Source organism: Xenopus laevis, chromosome 6L (assembly GCF_017654675.1).
Source record: "Xenopus laevis strain J_2021 chromosome 6L, Xenopus_laevis_v10.1, whole genome shotgun sequence".
Taxonomy (NCBI): Eukaryota; Metazoa; Chordata; class Amphibia; order Anura; family Pipidae; genus Xenopus; species Xenopus laevis.
In genome coordinates this window covers 47,275,924-47,297,389 of record NC_054381.1, presented here as the reverse complement: position 1 = coordinate 47,297,389, position 21,466 = coordinate 47,275,924, and the positions used below count along the sequence as shown (strand labels likewise).

The 21,466-nt window shown below is 41.3% G+C and overlaps 1 protein-coding gene and 1 long non-coding RNA gene across 3 annotated transcripts; one reads left to right on the top strand and one right to left on the bottom strand.

Moving 5' to 3' along the window:
• The first annotated feature begins 2,830 nt into the window (after window positions 1-2,830).
• On the top strand, window positions 2,831-21,378 carry sgo1.L (shugoshin 1 L homeolog). 2 transcript variants are annotated; one of them, XM_018266727.2, is made up of 10 exons: window positions 2,831-2,976; window positions 5,229-5,394; window positions 5,494-5,690; window positions 10,470-10,574; window positions 11,267-11,328; window positions 12,254-12,399; window positions 13,252-14,076; window positions 14,755-14,943; window positions 18,632-18,818; window positions 19,719-21,378. In XM_018266727.2, the coding sequence occupies exons 2-10, from the start codon at window positions 5,253-5,255 to the stop codon at window positions 19,855-19,857; spliced, it is 1,992 nt and encodes a 663-aa protein (XP_018122216.1). In that variant the 5' UTR covers window positions 2,831-2,976; window positions 5,229-5,252; the 3' UTR covers window positions 19,858-21,378. The 2 variants fall into 2 exon arrangements, with proteins under 2 accessions (XP_018122216.1, XP_018122217.1); XM_018266728.2 differs by lacking the exon at window positions 2,831-2,976 and adding an exon at window positions 2,990-3,145.
• On the bottom strand, window positions 6,920-8,631 carry LOC121394587. The gene is made up of 2 exons (XR_005961799.1): window positions 8,545-8,631; window positions 6,920-6,992 (listed from the first exon to the last, which is right to left on the bottom strand). It is a non-coding gene; the product is annotated as an uncharacterized LOC121394587 (long non-coding RNA).
• Window positions 21,379-21,466: the final 88 nt, after the last annotated feature.

The window sequence follows — 21,466 nt, the reverse complement described above, 5'->3', positions numbered from 1 at the left end:
TTCGATTCGAAGGATTTAATCGTTCGATCGAAGGAATAATCCTTCGATCGTTCGATCGCAGGATTTGCGCTAAATCGTTCGACTTCGATATTCGAAGTCGAACGATTTTAGTTCCTAGTCGAATATCGAGGGTTAATTAACCCTCGATATTCGACCCTTCATACATCTGCCCCTTAGTAAATGGGCACCTAGATGTATGAAATATGTCTTACTCCAAAGTATTAAGAATGGTTGTGCTGTTGGAACTAGATATGCCACTGGGAGTCATATGTCCCTGCTCAGATATACAGTACATGGGTATATTACCTTGTTACACCAAAATAAGTACAGGACTGCAATCAGAAATCATGGGGCCCCTGTCCAACAATTTTATCAGCCGCCACCAGGGCCTAATAGCTAAAAACAAGCATAGATGGGAACCAGTCAGTATGCTCACATAAGTCTGTAAAGGTAGCAGCTAAGACCCAAATTGGTAACATCATTGATGGTTTCTATTGCAGACAAGTTTGTTAATGGGAAAAATTAATTACAATTTATATTTAATACAATATGTCACCTTTAAGCTCACCCTTCTGGTCATGGTCCCTTTAGGAGTATGACTCAATGTGTTTAATCTGTCGGGAAAAAAAACATCAGCAGAGAAAAAGCAGATTTTGGTAAAAAAAAATGCAAATACAAAAAAACAGTATTTTTATGCTGGCAGAGAAAATGCTCTGTATAATTTAGGGGGCAGATTTATCAAAATGTGAGTTTAAGTTTTAATAAACATAAACTCACCCAAAATCTATTCATTCTACAGGATTTTAGGAAGCGTATTTATCAAATGGTGATTTCTAACATTCACCCACCGATAAATACAATTCTAAAAATCCCATAGGAATGAATAGAACATGGGTGAGTTTTTATTCATTAAAGGAGAACTAAACCCGACACCCGATAAGAAAAGCCCCATCTACTACCCTAGTTAGTCCCCCCCACCCTGCAAGGTTAAACCATATTTGACTGCAATGCTCAGTAAGAACGCCCTTCTGGGACCAGTTGAAAAATGTATGAGGCAGTAATATGGGGCCAGATAACAATATGCCCTTTCACAATACTACTACTGCAATAGTTCAAATCCAAGGACATTACTAAAAGCAGGGTACTGCTCCATTTATAAGTAGTAGCTAAAGCAAAGGTTACCTTAAAGGAGAACTAAAGCATAACTAAAGAAGCAACAAGAAATGTTGTACATGATGTTTTGGGCTTCTGTATCAGCCAAAGGCAACCACAGCCCTTTAGCAGTAAAGATCTGTCTCCAAAGATGCCCCAGTAGCTCCCCATCTTCTTTTCTGCTGATTCCCTGCACATGCTCTGTGCTGCTGTCACTTACTGAGCTTAGGGACCCACTCACAATATACAGTACTCATAGAATAGAAATGTCACAATATATGGCTGGTTAGCAATTTATACAGATAATTACTACATGGCAGCTCTACCAGTGCAATTAGCATCAGAATTTAATAATCAGCCCTGTAGCATCATCTTATATTACAGACCAACCTCATTTTCTGCTGGATAATTTGTGTTGACCTCTAAGCTTAGCTTCTCAACAGCTGCTCAGAGCTAGGGTTGCCACCTGGCCGGTATTTTACCAGCCTGGCCGGTAAAAATGATGGTTGATCCAAATGTTATTAATAGGGAAAAAAGATAAATATATAGGAAGACCTTTTTTTTTTTTCAGAAAAGGTGGCAACCCTACTCAGAGCCCACTGAGCACTTTCCAAGATGGTGACCCCCTTGGGTTGCCACCTTTCCATATGGCTGAGATCAGGCAGGGGGTGGACTGTGATGTTAGTGGGCAGGGCAATGACATAGATGGGAGTGGTTGTGATGTCAGGGGGTGGGCTATGATGAGGCGATCAGTGATCAGTGATTGCCGTGTCATTCAAAGGAATCCAGCCTGGTTATCCTTATTTGAAAAACTGGGCAAGAAGTTTTGAACTGAGCAGCCCTTCAAGATGTCCAGGTCAAAACCGGACAAGTGGCAACCCTATGCCCCCATGTGACAAGTTTGAAGTCCTGGATCATTGCTGCTATTGAGAAGCTGGACCTTTAGGCTGGTGCAATAAGTTCACTTTATAAAATATGGCACTTTAAACCATATTCATTTTAAGAGTTTAGTTATCCTTTAAGGGCATTGGAAAAACCCTCCCCACAGTTGAGAGATGGGTAAAAGCAATAAATGAAATATATATTATGGAGAGACTGACAGCTTCACAGCACAATTAGGGTTGCCACCTGGCTGGTATTTTACGCCCTGGCCCGTAAAAATAATGGATGATCCCAATGTTATTAATAGGGAAAAAAGATACATATATAGGAGGGACAGTATTTTGTTTCCAGAAAAGGTGGCAACCCTATCCACAATTACTATGACTAGTATGACTAGTATGCAGCTTGATATCCTGACTAGGTTAAAATCCAAGAGGCCTCAGATATATAATAAATCTCTAATTTCTAGAAATAATTATGACTTGTTCAGCTAATGATAATAGTAGCTTAAACATACACAAACGTTACAAATATTGTGTCATTAATAGCAGAAAACATTTTTAATGGTTTGTTCAAACTGAAGGAAAAGTCTATAATTAGTTGCCAAGCGCAAATCAGAACTTGTTGCCAGAGAACATGATTACTAAGGAAATTGGTAGCTGAGGTGGTGAAGGGCATGGCAAGCAACCAACATCAAACAGAAAGCTTTTTCGTTTGTTTTTCTCTACTAGAAGTAGAAGGTGCGATCAGCCCATCACCACACTGTGAGTTCAGCTACTGCCACTTATTAGCCGCTTCCGCGTTACGCCGACTCACAAGGCGGCTACGTAGTGCGTCATCGCGCTTACGTGTAGTCGTGACGCCAGTCTCGCGTGATGAGACGTGTTTGATTCTTTTTTTGAAAGACGCGAAGCGCCTGAAGTTAACAGCTTTGAGGGAGGCGTAAGTAGCGATCCGGGACTGTGGGTTGTGTTAGAGAAAGCGGGATTGTTGGCAGAAAGCGGGATTGTTGGCAGAAAGCGGAATTGTTGGCAGAAAGCACCTACGTTGATTCGGGAAAAAAAGGGCGGCAGCTAGTGTGTCTGGATATTCGCTTCCTACACATTTTACCGTAAATGCTCGTTTTGCCGTAGAAATTGTAATCCCGGTAGAGATAGTGAAGTTTGAGCTCGCCTAGTCTATTCAATCTCCTCATGGGAACATTATTACCCTATAGACACGGCCTTACAAATCACATTTGCTCATAAACACACTGGGAAGGCTGAAAGTATAAATACATTTATTTATTTTTAAATAACAATGTAAAACGGTGTCAGTAGAGTGCTGTTGTGTTCAGTCTGGGGGGAGATACTTAGACATGGCCTTTAAAGGCTTTACCTCATTTCTTTTTAAATGATGAAATGTATTTGCCAGAGTGTATTTGTGCTTTATGCTCCTCTTTCAGCTTTAGCAGAGATACAATAGCAGGCTCTGTGCCATTACTTTATAACTGTTACTATAAGTAACACCTGTGGACATTCCAATTTGTTTATTCCTTTCTCATTCTGACCCTTGAAGCTATGTATCAGGAGTCTGTCCTCTCCCAGGTACTGGCTTCTGCTGCATTGTTTCCTGAGTCAGGACAAGCTGAGTAAACTACTGCTTTCATCAGCAACTTATTTACAAATAATGTTTCCTCTGCAAGTTTAAAGGGATGCTGTCAGTTTTCCAGCTGCCCCTAGTCATGAGACTTGTGCCTGCACTTTAGGATGGAGCTACTTTATGGCAGGCTTTTGTTTCTCCTACTTAATGTAACTGAATCAGTTTCAGCAGGACTTGGCTTTTACTATTGAGTACTGTTCTTAGATCTACTAGAGAGCTGTTATCTTGTGTTAAGCTCCCCGTAGACGCGACGATTCTTCATGCCGAACGCCCGATTTTAGCGAAGTCCGACCAATCCTTCGAAATTATCGTGCGGTTAGTGGGATTCGAATGAACGTACATCTTACGATTTTTCGGCCGACATCTGTCAGGAAATTGATCGGCCAGGTTAAAAAATCTTTGTTGGTCCCAGTGCAATCTATCTATGTTTGCAGGGCCAAGCAGGCAGCTCCCCTTTGTTTTCCTGGCAAATTGGTCTTTGTAGTTGATGGTCAATTTGTACGATTGTACCATCGTTCTAAGAAAATCGTGGTCTCGCGATGAGGATCGGATCTTTTAAAAATCTCAACATCTATGGCCAGCTTTAGGGAGCTGCTATCTGGTTACCTTCCCATTGTTCTTTTGTTTGGCTGCTGGGGGAGGGGGTGATATCACTCCAACTTGCAGTACAGTAGTAAACCGTGACTGAAGTTTATCAGAGCACAAGTCACATGACTGGGGGCAGCTGGGAAACTGACAATATGTCTAGCCCCATGTCTGATTTCAAAATTGAATATAAAAAAAATCTGTTTCCCCTTTTGAAAAATGGATTTCAGTGCAGAATTCTGCTGGAGCAGCACTATTAACTGATGCGTTTTGAAAAAAACATGTTTTCCCATGACAGTATCCCTTTAATGTGTATGATAATGTTGCTTAGAATTACATTTTATTTCTCTGTACAAAAACATGCGTTGGATGGAGACTTTGATCATGTTTTATGATAATTATTTTGGGCATACAGTTGACATGAGTTGTTCTGGAACAGGGGTGTCCAAACTTTTGGCTCGCCGGGCCACATTGGAAAAAGAAAAATTGTCTGGGGCCACACATGAAATACACAAACACGTTTGATTTGTAAAAGTAAAAGAAATACACATAAAAGAACTACAATGCCAGGTGGATAACTAGATGCATCTATACACTGGAATATGGGACACCTGGATATTTAATAGACATATTATTATATTATTATTACTAACTGGGCAATGGGCAGAGTCCCCCCTCCTCCTATTTCCTCGGGAACCAAGCATTTCAAGCTGGGCCGCATTCATATGCATCCTGGGCCGCACGTGGCCCTCGGGCCGCAGTTTGGACACCCCTGTTCTGGAAAGTATAATGTCCTGGCCAGGACAACTGATTTGTTCCAGAATGTTTTATTATTATAACATTCCGAAACATGGCAGAGGTTTCCTCCATTATGTGCAACACCACACACGGACAGACGCTGTTTTTATTTAGGCTTATGCTTTGTCACTATATCTTAAGATATTAAACTTGTTCTGTTTTGCCGTTAGTTTTGCAGCCCTTGCAGGGTAACGATGGTAAAGGAAAGATGCCCAAAGCAGGCGTTCCAAGACAGCCTGGAAGACATAAAAGAGCGCATGAAAGAGAAACGAATAAAGAAGCTGGCTAAGGTGGCCACTGTGAATAAGACATTGTGCACCAAAGTCCAGATTCTCAGTAAGACATTTATTTTAACCTTCTCTTTGAATCCCCATGTGAAAACTAATTGTATTTTGAGGCTTATATGTCTTTTTTTTTTTTTTTTTAACCCTTCAGACAGTGGTTCAACAGCGATCAAGAACTATAAAGCTAATAACACAGCTCTTGCTCTGGCTCTAGAAGCAGAGAAATTAAAGACCAGGCAAGCGCAGGATCTTATACTCGGTTTAAAGAGAGAACACCAGAGGTTGATATTTGAAATATTTATGTTACGGCGCAGGCTGCAGTCACAGCAAGGAAGAGATACTGCCGAGGTAAATCCTTTTAATGTGATATTTAATATGCCCTACAGCTGGTACCCCTTGTTGGAAAATATGAGGATATTAGAATTTTAGATGTAACCTCAGAGTTCCATGACTTGTATAAAAGCACTCGGCCATTTATATGGTCATGGAACTCCTCGGTGACTTATATATATTATAAACAACTAGACATTAAGCCCGTTAAATTAACGGGCGCTAGAACATATGTCGTCACATACCTCCCAACATTTCATTAGTAGGCAGGGCCCCCTTTGTAGCACTGGTGGCCAGGGGGTTAATGCTGGTGCCCAGGGGGGTTAACATTGGTGGCCAGGGGGGTTAACATTTGTGGCCAGGGGGGGTTAACATTGGTGGCCAGGGGGTTAACATTGGTGGCCAGGGGGGTGTTAACATTTGTGGCCAGGGGGGGTTAACATTGGTGGCCGGGGGGGGTTAACATTGGTGGCCAGGGGGGTGTTAACATTGGTGGCCAGGGGGGTGTTAACATTGGTGGCCAGGGGGGTGTTAACATTGGTGGCCAGGGGGGTGTTAACATTGGTGGCCGGGGGGGGTTAACATTGGTGGCCAGGGGGGTGTTAACATTGGTGGCCAGGGGGGGGTTAACATTGGTGGCCAGTGGGGCTTACCTGTCAAGTTTGCCTGGGCCCTTTCACGCAGTTTCTCCTTAGTGACGTCTTCTCCTTTGGCAGCGGATCCTCTCTTCAGACGCCGGCGGTGGATCCTCTCTTCAGACGCCGGCGGTGGATCCTCTCTTCAGACGCCGGCGGTGGATCCTCTCTTCAGACGCCGGCGGTGGATCCTCTCTTCAGACGCCGGCGGTGGATCCTCTCTTCAGACGCCGGCGGTGGATCCTCTCTTCAGACGCCGGCGGTGGATCCTCTCTTCAGACGCCGGCGGTGGATCCTCTCTTCAGACGCCGGCGGTGGATCCTCTCTTCAGACGCCGGCGGTGGATCCTCTTCGGGCTGCGGTGGATCCTCTTCGGGCTGCGGTGGATCCTCTTCGGGCTGCGGTGGATCCTCTTCGGGCTGCGGTGGATCCTCTTCGGGCTGCGGTGGATCCTCTTCGGGCTGCGGTGGATCCTCTTCAGGTGGCAGGCGGCAGATCCTCTCTTCGGACAGGTAATTCCAGCAGCTAACGGTCCGTGGGGCACATGCGCAGTAGCGCAATTCCACAGACACAGGGACTGGAAGCAGAGACACTTGAGGATTATTATATAGGATATAGGATGAGTGAAGCCACATGTGCTCAATTCTGGCTTTTGGAAACCAAGAAGCTAGACACACTGCCAGCTCTGGAAGAAAGGTGGGGTAGGGTTACATGAAAATCTTTTAATATATTCAATATAAAGATACAGTGAACACAGTAAAGTACATTAAATAAATAACGGTTAGCATGGAATTTAGAAAATTGTGTCTCCATAAATAAGAAAACATATTAAAATTTTTTAAATAGAACAGATTCTCTCTTAAAGTCCCCAGGGGGAGTGGGCCAGGCAGCACACAGTGGGGAGCTAGAAGATTATAGGTGTCGTGTGAGCCGCTAGAAGGGCACTGAGTAGTGGTGTAAAGAAGCCACCTGGTGACTCTGCAATGCGGAGGTGGTCTTGGGCATTGAACTGGCCTGCTCCCCCTTCAGGACTGGACTGCCCCCCCCTACAGGACTGGACTGCCCCCCCCTTCAGGACTGGCCTGCCACCCCTTCAGGACTGGACTGCCCCCCCCTTCAGGACTGGACTGCCCCCCCCTTCAGGACTGGACTGCCCCCCCCTACAGGACTGGACTTCCCCCCCACCGGACTTGCCTGCCCCCCCCACAGGACTGGACTGCCCCCCCTTCAGGACTGGACTGCCCCCCTTCAGGACTGGACTGCCCCCCTTCAGGACTGGACTGCCCCCCTTCAGGACTGGACTGCCCCCCTTCAGGACTGGACTGCCCCCCTTCAGGACTGGACTGCCCCCCTTCAGGACTGGACTGCCCCCCTTCAGGACTGGACTGCCCCCCTTCAGGACTGGACTGCCCCCCTTCAGGACTGGACTGCCCCCCTTCAGGACTGGACTGCCCCCCTTCAGGACTGGACTGCCCCCCTTCAGGACTGGACTGCCCCCCTTCAGGACTGGACTGCCCCCCTTCAGGACAGGACTGCCCCCCCTACCGGACTTGCCTGCCACCCCTACAGGACTGGACAGCCCCCCCTTCAGGACTTGCCTGCCCCCCCTTCAGGACTTGCCTGCCACCCCTTCAGGACTTGCCTGCCACCCCTTCAGGACTGGACTGCCCCCCCTTCAGGACTGGACTGCCCCCCCTACAGGACTGGACTGCCCCCCCTACAGGACAGGACTGCCCCCCCTACAGGACTGGACTGCCCCCCCCCCTACAGGACTGGACTGCCCCCCCCCCTACAGGACTGGACTGCCCCCCCCCCTACAGGACTGGACTGCCCCCCCCCCCTACAGGACTGGACTGCCCCCCCCCTACAGGACTGGACTGCCCCCCCCCTACAGGACTGGACTGCCCCCCCCCTACAGGACTGGACTGCCCCCCCCCTACAGGACTGGACTGCCCCCCCCCTACAGGACTGGCCTGCCCCCCCCTACAGGACTGGCCTGCCCCCCCCTACAGGACTGGCCTGCCCCCCCCTACAGGACTGGCCTGCCCCCCCTACAGGACTGGCCTGCCCTCCCTACAGGACTGGACTGCCCCCCCCCTTCAGGACTGGACTGCCTCCCCCCTTCAGGACCGGCCTGCCCCCCTTCAGGACCGGACTGCCCCCCCTACAGGACCGGACTGCCCCCCCTATAGGACCAGACTGGACTGCCCCCACCCCAATGCAGGGCCCTTGATCACCTCACTGTGTACAACAGTGTACTCCATGCTGAGCTGGGACATTCACGCAGCAGCAGCGCCGAGAGCCGAGGAGAGGGAGGGGCAGAGCCAGGATAGGAGAGGAGCGGTCCTAGAGCCCGTCGGATTTCCTGAAAAAACTTCAGCACAGCCGTCAGCCGCACACACACTCGGCTCTCCAGTCCCCCTGCAGAGTCTGCGAGCTGACACCGCCCACACATTTCGTCATTACACGCTGAGGAATTGGGAGGAGGGAGCAGCGAAGCAGGCAGCCAGCAGCTGAAAAGTAAGTGGCTTTTCCTCCCTGCCCCCTGCGCTGCAAAAAATACCGGTCATGTAATTGCTGGAATTACCGGCAACGGCCTCAATACTTGTTTTACAGGCCGGGTGGCAACACATGCGCCGCACATGCGCAGTAGCGAATTCCACGGACACAGGGACTGGACGCAGAGACACTTGGATTTTATTATATAGGATCGTAACAGCACTCACTCTTATGTAGTTATGTTGCGGTGCAGGTCCCTTGAGGTCTCCAGTCAGTCCTCCATAATGTATATAATTGGAATAATGAACAGCACTCACCAATAATGCTCCAAAACTTGTATTAAATAGTAAAAAAATGACACCATAAATGTGCACATTTGTAACAGCGACATTTCCAGCCAATAAAAGCTCTTTCTCAAGCCATGTGAAACAATGGTGTAAAAGCATAATCAAAGTCCATAAAGATATTTATAGTCCAGCAAGGGAAGTGACATGGTATATTTTCTTTCATGCTCTATGCAGGGATTCCACCCTATAACCTTAATAAAACAAGATATAGGTAATTCTATATATGCATATATGTTAGAGACTTTTTAGCACAATTTTTATCCTGTCAAAATTATAACAGATACAGATCATAGACTTTATTAAGACCATGTGGGTGAAGTGAATTTAATTTATTAATCCACCATACCTCTCTCTGTTTTAATCTCTGTTCCCCATCACCTCCTCTCTTTAATGGAGGTATTGTTTCCAGCACCATGAACCGCAACTGATCAACAGTGTGACCATGTTCTTTAAAAGGTCTAAAGCATGGCAATGCCAAATTTCCAGGTTTTATAGTGGATTTATGTTGTGAAATGTGTGACTTAACTTTCTTAACAGTTTCCCCAACATATATCTTACCACAGGGGCATACAATCAAATATACCACAAATTGAGACAAACAAGTGTGATAACCCCTAATCTGCACTGACTCTCCTGTGTCAGGATGTACAAAAGTCTTTCCTCTTATCACATGTTTACATTGTGTACAATTTAAGCACTGATACATACCCGTGTTCTTGGTACCCAAAAATGTGTTACTTTGTATGTCTTCCTTTTGTACTAGGGATCTAGATACTTTTGACCCAATAGTTTTACCTTTTTAATATATCAATGAAGGGGAAATAAATTCTCCCACCATAGTGTATGCCCTACGTAATATGTACCAGTGTTTACGTAAAATCATGTTTATCTGTCTACTCAGTGGCCCATATTGGGTAACAAAGGTAATCCTCGGTCCCTCTGTTTTTTTTTTATCCTTTCTATGATTCATAGTTCTTTCTGCGCTGTCCAATACTTTAGTAGGGTTCCTTCTTGGTAAAAATTTGTTCTCGTTTGTTTTGAAATTCTCTCATTAAAAAGAATAATAAAAATGATAATCTATTTAAGAAGTGGCTTTTGGTCTCTTGTGTTTCCCTGCAGTTCTCTTTGTGAGATTGGGATTATCAATGAGGATCTTTTCCAATAAACAGAATCCACTATCCCTGGAGTTGATTTATGTTTTTCATGCTCATGTCACAGCAAATGGGCGAAAGAATTTTGACCACTGATCAAATGCGAAAATATTATGTTGGGTAGTTGTTTAAATTGGTTCTTCTCTTCTCCCTTCCTTATTCTAGTCTAAGCTGGCTTCCTTAAAAGACATAATTGCCAAAGTTACGCACAATTTGTTAGAAACGGCAAGCCTCCTTGAACCTGCACACTTGCTATGTTCCAGTGCAAATGTAAGTAGTTTTTTTTTCTCCCCTTTGTTTTGGTCATATACCACATTGGATAAATGTTCTAAAATTCATGATAAAAACAATATGGTGTAAAGGGTTTTGTATACTTGCTTCTCTTTCAAGGATCATAGTTTATTGTTCTCTGTTGGAAATTATATAATATGTGTGTAGGGTGGATGAGATTACCCCCCATATGATTTTGGCCTGTGGGATAACCATTCACATAATGTGGGAAGTAGGTGGGAGATGAACTTCCATCATGTTGCAGTGAGATGTATTGATTTGGCTGGAGCTACCTGCTGCAGCCCAGTGAGATTGCAGAGCAGTATCTTCAATTTGTGAAGCAAGGGCACTACATATTGCACACAAACAACTGGCCAACCATCTCCCCCATCGTGAATAACTGCTGTGATTAATTCTGCCTGCACATTCTGTGTTACACAAGATCCTTGCTGTCTATCCCATTTTTATGCAACCTTTATCTCCTCTCAAAACCCCTATGTGGTTTGTAAGATCTGTCATTTGATCAGCAACATTTAGCATAGTTTTAATGAATTGCCAAAGGATCAGGAGGAAAGTCGCATTAAATTTACATGTAATTTCTAATGTAAGAATACATAAAATGTGCTTTCACTGTATTTGCACTGAAACCATTTCTAAAATGTTATAATAAATAGTTCTGTTTTAAATTGTAGAACAACACGCCAAATCCATCAAAAGTAGAAGAAAAACTCTCTTCTGGGGCATCTGCCATTTTGTAAGTTTTAACTCCTTAAGAAACTTAATTATTCTTCATTAGTCCTGCACACACTGCTACTTTTTACCTCTGTTTTTTCAACTTTCTTGCTTATAGACTATATCCACTTCTATTGTAAAATGTTGGTCTTCTTTTCCATCACTAACTTTACTAATTCTGCTCTCCCTCTATGGTGACTGTACTGCTTTACAGTGGAGGAATTATCAATGTGTTTCCAAATCTTTCTTTACAAGTTATTTCTCTTCTACCATTTTGTCTTCAACTTGAAGACAAAATCTACAGTTGGACAAAACTTGTACCATGATACAAATGTATTTGGGAAAAGGGAGTGTTCTTCCTTGTCCTATCAAAAAGTAAATTTAGCACTTAATTTTCTTCTTACAAAGCTTACATATACATTCTTGAGATTACATTTATGGGGAAAATGGTGAGAAATTACAAATCTAAAATATGAGAGGGTTCTTTGCAGTGATACAAGATAATTGAAATGTTGCAGCTAAGGAATGCTGCTCAGTATATACAGTTACTTGGAGGCAGATTTATCAAGGGTCGAATTTCTAATTCGATTGGGGGGGTTATTTATTAAAAATCGAATATCTAAAACTCAGATTAATTTTACAGACCAGAAAACTAATCGAATTCGACCAAACTGTTCAAGTTTTTTTCTCCGAAAGGCTAGTAACATCTTCAAATTGGTCACTGGACCTCTCCCATTGACTTATACATGAATTCGGTAGGTTTTAGGTGGCAAATAGTCGAATTCTTAAATGGCCAGAGTTAAATTAAAAAAAATGTAATCGAGTTTGGCTAATTCAATAGGCAAATTTGACAGTTTCAATAAGACCCTTAGTAAATCTGCCTCTTGGTGTTGTGTATGACAATTCACAGATTGCATAGTCTAATTTGTTGCTGTAAATTTTTCTAGGAGATTGCCAAGCCATGCTCCTATTTCAGACACATTACCCAAAAATGTGATACCAAACCGTTTAGAACCTGAGCAAAGGAATTTCAAAGACAAAGTGGTTTTGGAAGCCAACAGAAACACAGCTGGTGTGAATCGGCAATCCAGAGGTAGGCAAATGCGTTTTTATTTATATTCCCCTACCTTAAAGTTATTTAGCACATATTTCACATTAATTATCAAGGTTTCTGAAAACATTCTCTATTGGGCATGTGCCACATCCACTTTTTGCAGGATTCAGACTGATCCTACATGTTCAGCCAAAGCCTTTAGAGGGACAGTTTAGTGTAAAAATAAAAACTGGGTAAATAGGTTGTGCAAAATAAAACATTTTTTAAATATATTTCATTGGCTAAAAATGCAATGTATAAAGGCTGGAGTGACTGGATGTCTAACCGAACAGAACTTCCTGCTTTTCAGCTCTCTAACTCTTGAGTTAGTCAGCAAATTTAAGGGGGGGCCACATGGGACATAACTGTTCAGCAAGTTTCCAATTTATCCATAACATTCAACTCAGATTCAAAAGCAAACAGTTATGACCCATATGCCCCCCTCAAGTCACTGATTGGTTACTACCTGGTAACCAATCACTGGAAACCAAGAGAGCTGCAAAGCAGGAAGTAGTGTTCTGTCTATTATGTTAGACATCCAGTCACTCTCTATAATGTATAGATTACATTTTTGGCTAACTTACTATTGAAATTCTTTTTATTTTGCACAGCCCATCTATTTACCCAGTTTTTATTTTTATACTGAACTGTTCCCATATAGCACTGGATAACTAAATGTGAAATGTTTTTTTTTACAGTTGATGCAATTATTTTAATATTTAGATTTGCTTCAGGATTTATTTGTTTATCCCCATTATCTATTCTGTACAGCTGTCTAGACAAGAACAGAATTATACTTTCTCAGCATTTTAATCAGAATTTACTTTTTTTTTTTTCAACCCCGATTACCAGGAAGGAGGTCCCATTCAAATCAACCTAGTTTTACATCCAGGCTGGAGGAATGTAACAATGAGGACAAAACCGAAAGTGGAGCTACTATGAATAAAAACGTATCATTAAGACGACGTGCCTCTAGCTTAAACATATGCCTGGAGGAAAGTCTCCCTCTGGAAGATACTAATGTCAATTCAGAGCACACTGTTGTTGAAACAGAGAGACCTTTTCCTACAGAGGAATTCTCTAATGAAAGTAGGACAGACCGAGAAATAGACAATGTTGATAATCCCGCAAGTCCTCTAAAGGTGAAGTGTTTTCCACATGCAAATGGATCTAAAATGACAGGTTTAGCTTCAGAGGCAAAGCAAACCTCAAACAAAAATAAAGAGGAGCCTCGAGTTGGGAGGGAGAGAGTTAAAAAAGGCAAGGCCGAAAGAGTGGCTGTTTCTCAAATGAAAAAGCCATGGGAAAATTCAAAACCTAGAGCACGATCGAAGAGCAGAGATAGAAGTGCTTCCAAGAAAAGTGTCGCTAAAGAAAAGATGAATTCTTCCCTGAATTCTGGAGATGCCTTTGACTTTGCCTGTGAAGAAAGTATACATGTCACCCCATTCCGGCAAAATAAGCAGGAAGAAAGTCAGAATGAAAGCAGCTTGGAAATAAGTAGCAGTGAAGGGGAACTGGATGACAGTTTGTACAAACCTTATAAGGACAAGTCAAAAAACAAAAATCTCAAGCCTGATATTGCGCCTGTTCCCTTAAGGTCAAGATCCAAACGAAATACAGCCAGGAAGAATTCAATCGCAGAAAATGAGCTTATGTCTGATGTACAGGCAGAAGGTATGTCATTTTAGTTTTTTTTTTTTAATTCTGGCAATGTATTTATCACCCTTGAATCTACCAGGCAACTTCTGAAGTACAGCATAGATATTCTTTCCTTCCTAAAATATCCTTACAGATATTTATATGTATAGATAATAAAGGCAGTTCAGATCATTAAAGGAATTGTATAAAAATAAAAACTGGGTAAATAGGCTGTGCAAAATAAAAAAAAATTCTAATATAGTTAATTACCCAAAAATGTAATGTATAAAGGCTAGAGTGACTAGATGTCTAATATAATAGCCAGAACAATACTTCCTGCTTTGCAGCTCTCTTCCTTTCCACTGATTGGTTACCAGACAGTAACCACTCAGTAACTTGAGGGGGTGCAAATTGATCATAACTGTTGCTTTTGAATCTGAGCTGAATGCTGAGGATCAATTGGAAACTCACTGGACAGTTATGCCCCATGTGCCCCCCCTTAAATTCGCTGACTAACTCAATTAAGAGAGCTGGATAGCAGGAAGTTGGGTTCTTTTCTGTTGGGTCACTCCAGCCTTTATAGATTACATGTTTGGCTAACTAAACTATATTAGAAATTTTTTTTTAATTTGTACATACTATATTTTTACTGAAGTTTTTTTTTTACACTGATCTGTATATCTCAATTCACCATGATCTTTTTTTTATGTTTAGCCAATGAAAAGAAAATTACAAGAAACGGCTTGAAAAGGAAATCGGAAAATTCTTTCACAGAGTCTGCGGAGACATACAGAGAAAAATCGTTTATGCCGACATGTATAAATACAAACAATGCAATTGCAGAGAACCCGGAGGTCAAGGTTTTCTCAGATGAATGTAACGGTGGCATAATCTATACAGCAGGTAATGTGTGTGTTTGTGTGTATATTTGAAGAAGGTCATCTGCAAACAAGGATATCATTCTGCAGGGCATCCCCTTGCAATTTTATTTAATGCATGGTGCAATGTTTCGGGGACACTCCCCTTTGTCCAGCATGTGATTATGTGGTGCTGAAGACATTTAAACATTTACTCCGAGTTAATTAACATATAATTAATCAATTAGCAGAGCGTGAAAACCTTTCCATCCAATTGAAGTTTGAAAAAAAGTCTTAATTCCATAGTGATATACTGGTGTGAAAAAAGTAACACAACCTAAAAAAGAAAAAAATATATACCAGAAACAATTGGCAACAAAAGTATCTTACATAATAATCAGTTACATAAAAACAATAGCCTTCTCTTAGACACAAAGTATAACCCTACATATTAAGGGAAGGGAAAAGAGGAATTTACCGGTCATCTGAAAGAAAGAGGAAATCACATTAACACATGTTGTGGGTATCATAGAAAACAGGACATGTTATATTCCTCATTTAAACCTTTTGGGGATCTGGTTTAAAGTAACCAGATCCAGTAACACTCTCTCGGTGAGAGTAACCTTTTAACATCCTGTCCTTGTTTAGCCTTTACTTTCTCCAGTATTTGCCAACGAAGTTTGTGTGTATAGCCTTGTATGAAAACCTCCCTGTCTTGAGACTTACTTGCATATTGTTGGTAGACTAGCAGACTTGCATGTTTCCATTGCTTTAGCTTCCCTTTAACCTTTTTAGTGTCAGTAGAATTTACAGTCCTAACAAAAAAAAAATAGATTATAGTCTGATGTTTGATCCAAAAGTGCCAAAGTTTACAAGACAAACTAGTGCATCAGCTCAAAGAGCTTAAAGGAGAAGGAAAGCTATAGAGGCATTTTATTGCCAATAGATTAGCTGCAATAGTGCAAGCTAGAACACTGTATTTATTCTGCAGAATGTTTTACCATACCTGAGTAAAAAACTCTAGAAGCTTTCTGTGTTTGTTTAGGATAGCAGCTGCCATATTAGCTTGGTGTGACATCACTTCCTGCCTGAGTATCTCCCTGCTCACTTATAGCTATGGGCTCAGATTACAGCAGAGAGGGGGAGAGGAGCAAACTGAGCATGCTCAAGCCCTAGCCCTGGAGGTTTATGCTGAAAACAGGAAGTCTGATACAGAAGCCCATGTGTACACAATAGAAGGAAAGAAATGTGATGTTTCTTTTGACAGGGGACTCAGAGCAGCACTACTTTGAGGGTTTACTGGTATATTTAGGTGGACCTTTCTGATAAGGCTTACTTAATATTAGCCTTTCCTTCTCCTTTAATAGAAACCAGTTTATAATGTACTGTCTTTATTTTTTTAATTTTATGTTTGAATGCCAGCCTTCGTGATTTTTTTTCTGGAGTTCACTCATGGCACAATTACATAGTGAAAATACTTTACCATTATTTTTCGCAAGGCAGTTGCTGTTTATTATAGCTGGATTTATCAGGGATTTTAATGCAGAATAACATTCTGCAATAGAAGGCTGTTCCTTTACACCCTGGTTTGGAGCAGCCCATGTCTTCTAATTTGTGTTGAATTACCCATTATATGATGACCCTTCACTGATGTTGGATTGTATATCCTGACAGTTTGACAGCTTAATCTAAATATATCCGCTAAGCTGACATGGCGCAGGTAACCCGTTATAATACACAAAAACCATGAATATCCTGTAAATTATATCCTTATAAACGGTGAGTAGTGATGTCATCCGTTATAAACGGTGAGTAGTGATGTCATTTCTGTCACATGACTCACTAAAATTTGTGTATTATAATAAATAAAGTACCCCCAGTTGTAAAATATGAGGATATAAGAAGTTACCTCGGAGTTCCATGACCTGTATAAAAACACTCGGCCTTCAGCCTCGTGTTTTTATATGGTCATGAAACTCCTCGGTAACTTATAATATCCTTATATTTTACAAGAGGGGGTACTTTATTCACTATATAATTTCCATGTGCCCTCTGTACTATGATCTAGGTGTAAACAAACATTAGTAGAAGAAAAAAAGCAAAGCTGGAAAGTATTTATTGGGATGTGGAACTCAAAGATCAAGGAAGGTGTATTTTTCAGTTTGAAAACATATAACAGTGTACAAGCTATTGTAGATGTATTGCCATAGATGTATCAATATTTTCTCTAAATGCATTGTGTAGTTTAATAAATCATTGATATTTGTGTTAGTTGGTTTTTTCCTATCCTACATCTGAAATTCCCATAAACACCATTTTTTAATTTTTTTTTAAAATTTCTGTATTAAGCCAGCATACATAAATGTTAAAGGAAAAACATGTTGTTTTAAATGTTTGCTTAATTGGTGTTCCAAATTCCTGACATAATCGTGAACAAGGTCTTAAAGGGGTTGTTCACATTTGAATAAAGTTTTAGTATGATGTAGAGATTGAGATTCTTAGAGAACTTGCAATTGGTTTTCATTTTTTACTAATTTTGGTTTTTGAGTTATTTAGCTTTCTATTCATCAGCTCTCCAGTTTCCTATTCCAGCAATCCAAATTCCCCTAGCAACCAGTCATTGATTTGAAGGAGAGACGGGAATATGAATAGGAGAGGCCTGAATATAAAAAAAAAGATTGATTAAAAGTTGCAACAACTTTAAGTGGCAGATTTATAAAGGGTCGAATGGAAAATTTGAATTTTCAAATTTTTTTTATGGTCAAAACTGTCAAATTCGACTAGAGAGTTATCCAAATTTGATGCGAGTTTTTTTTTTTTTTTTTTTTTATTTGTTTTAAATTTTATAAATTTAACATACTCTGGCCCTTTTAAGAATTCAAATTCGACTATTTGCCACCTAAAACCTGCCGAAGTACTGTTTAAGTCAATGGGAGAGGGCCAGGGATCTAGAGATGTTTACAGCCTTCCTGACATTCGAGTTTTTTTCGGAGAAAAAACTTGAATCGCGTTTGATCGAATTCGATAGGAATTTTTCAGTTGTTTAAATTCACCCTAGTTAAAAAACTTTTCGATTATATTAATACATTTAGGTAAGTCAAATTTTTGAATTTATGGTAGTTTTAAAAAAAAAAAAAAGAAAACAAACAAAAAAACTCACCTGAATTCGAAATTCGACCCTCGATAAATGTGCCTCTAAATGTGTGTAGCCTTATAGAGCAGTTGTTTTTAGATTTTGAAAGCTGGTTAGGGTCAGAAGAAGAAGGCAAATTCAAAAACTATATATATATTTGAAGGAAAAAAAAATTCTAGTCATTCTAGTAAAAGTCTACTAAAAGTTAACTTAAAGGAGAAGGCACCCCAAGTGAATGTATTGACTTACTTGAAACCCCAGACTGGTGCTCCTATCAGCAGAAAACTGCACCTGCTGGGGTTATACCAGTGAGCACCACAGATCGCTCCTCTTTCGGCTTCTTCTTTCTTCAAATTTTCCGAGGCAGACGCATGTGAAGTAGAATGAAAACTGACTTTTTAGGTAAATTTTGGCTTTTCACTCTAATGTGCATGCGCAGCTGCGCAAAGAAAGAAAATACATTCACTTGGGGGTGCCTAACATTTGGCACCCCCAAGTGCTAAACGACTTTCCTTCTCCTTTAAAGGTGAACCACCCCTTTAAGTATTGTGGATAAGGGATCCTATACGTGTACTGTAAATCCATTGCAACTGTTTTTCAGATGAACCCAGCGGTGCCTCCACTCCGCGTATCAGCCTGTCCGATGTTACAAATTTGCCTGGGAATACAGATGCTAAAAAGCACATCAATCTGCTTTTTAATGAGGATGAAATGAAGAGATCCAGTACCCCAAGCCGCAAACGTCGATGCAAAGTCAGCATTAATTATGCAGAGCCAAAACTCAGTGGGTATGTATCCAGCAGGTCTTGGGGTTTTATTGCCTAGTACAGTAACTGAGAAATACTCAGAACTTTCTTCTCCCAAGGTGTGAATATCCGACATTCACGCAGTGCTCATTCTCTTAAACGTTGCCAGCCAAAAACACAGCACTGTATGTGCAACAACCCTTAAAGGAACAGTAACATCAGAAAATGAAAGTAATGAAAAATTAATATACTGTTGCCCTACACTGGTAAAACTGGGGTGTTTGCTCAGAAAGACTATTACAGTTATATAAACAAGCTGCTGTGAAGCAATGGGGGCAGACATTCAAGCACAAGACAAATAGTAGATGCCAGATAATCTATGTAGAATCACATTGTATATTACAGGGCATATCTGTTGTCTGCTGAGTATCCTGTGCCTTTTCTCCTTTTTCATTTTCATTTGTTGGTGTTACTGTTCCTTTAACCTCACTTGTGGCAAACTTAGTAGGAATGCACCGAATCCAGGATTTGGTTCTAGATTCGTCCTGTTTCAGCAGGATTCAGATTCGGTCGAATCGTATCCGAATTTGCGTATGCAAATTGAGTGTCTAGGGAAATCGCGCGACTTTTTGTCACAAAACATGGAAGTAAAAAATGTTTTTCCCCCTTCCCACCCCTAATTTGCATATGAAAATTAGGATTCAGTTCTGTATTCAGCTGAATCTTTTGTGAAGGATTCGGGGTTTGGCCGAATCCAAAATAGAATGCATCTCTAAAACTTAGATACAAGTGCTCATAGGAGCACTCACAAGCATCAACTTGTCTTTAGTCGATAGTTGTCCACAAGTCCATAGGCCCCAGCAATCTCCTATAAATAAACGAAGTGTGCAGAAGGCCTTGAGCAAAGCAAATCATATTTCTATTTTTTTTCCCTCTTAATAGGAAACTCAGAAGAGGAGATCCTTTCACCGATTCCGAATTTTTGCAATCTCCTATTTTTAAGAATGAATCGAAACGCAACTCCTTGAACAGACAGTCTCTTTCTAGATACAATGAAGTATTTGTTGGCTGCCGCAGATGAGTAAAAGTCTGTTTGTGTGACCCAAACTTGTGGCGTGATACACTTGTTCATTGGTGAAAAGACTATCTTATTATCTCATGGTTGCTATAGGTTTTTATTCTGATCATGATATGGTATAGAGCTTTGGAAATCAAGGTATTGACAAGTATATGTACATATAAGGGGGCATTTATTAAAGATCCAGGGAGATCTCAAACAGGTGGATAGAGTCTTAATGGACCAGTAACGCAAACATTTTTATGTAAAAAAAATCCCTTCTACCCACCTCCAATAACACATCTGGCCTTGACAGGGTTAACAATCTAATTTTTTCCACCCAAATAATGACACAAAATCCCTCTTCCAGTTGTACTGCTGTCTCTGAAAAAGGCGATAGGGCGATGAGCACTTGAACCAGATCTTACGTGCGCACCACCGTCTTCTGTTCGCCGGCTATTTCGCTATTTCTCTGCAAGCAGTAAGGAAGTGGATGCATTCTGCAGTCCTTGGAAGATTTATGGCTGGTCTGGCTGCTGCCCTTACTGCTGGTTAGTTTCTCTGGCTTCACTGAGTCTGTACTGTTCTCCCTCCATGCATTCCTGACAGTTTGGGTTTGGAGAGTGTGTGGGTTAGTTATATTTGCTCAGCAAGGCGGGAGAACTGTACAGGCTCCGTGAAGGCAGAGAAACTAACTTCAGCAGTAAGGGCAGCAGGCAGCCCAGCCAAAAATCTTCCAAGGACAAACAAAGTCAGCGCAAATGCACTCACTCCCTTACTGCTCGCAGAGAAATAGCCGACTATCAGTAGATTGTGGTGCGCACGTAAGAGCCGGTTCAAGTGCTCATCGCCCTATCGCCTTTTTCAGAGACAGCAGTACAACAGGAAGAGGGATTTTAGGTGGAAAAGATTAAAGATTGTTATCCCTGTCAAGGCCAGGTGTGTTGTTGGAGGTGGCTAGAAGGGATTTTTTACATAAAAATGTTCTGCGTTATTGGTCCTTTAAAAGGCCCTTATGTGTAAATAGAGCCCATTTCCTGCTTTTAGAACAACTTCAAATCCTTGAAAGCCTGCGTGTTTATTAGAAGCTCTTGGCAAAAAGTTAAAGGGATCCAAAGGTGCCAAGGAAGAGAATTTGGTGTTGCTAAGGTATCTGGGATTTTATTAATGCATTTTAGTTATATCAGTCGAAACGTACTTGGTTATCTGAGTAGGTTATTTTTTTTTTTTGTCCTCTCCATTTTAATTCAGTGGTTTTGTTTTATTCTTGTAAATATATTCGCTGTATCTAGATTTTTTTTTTATCTAGAAGTTCCTATAAATAATGATAGGCCATTACAGTGTTTTTCGTGCTGAAGACACATAAAAAAACATTCTTGTGTAGCTTGTTGCTAATATCTTTAACTCTTTAAGTGCTGTCCTGCAGTCGGCACCGTGATTTGTACAACATACAAAAGGGCTTGTAAATATTTTCTTAAGTTTAAGATGCATATTATTAAAATATCTGAACTTGTAAATTATTTCAATAAACTTTTTTTATGGTCATGTTTTCGTATGCTATTTTAGAGCAGTAAAAATATTTTTTTTTAAAGCAGAAGGAAAGCTACTGAAAGCACTATATTGCCAATAGATT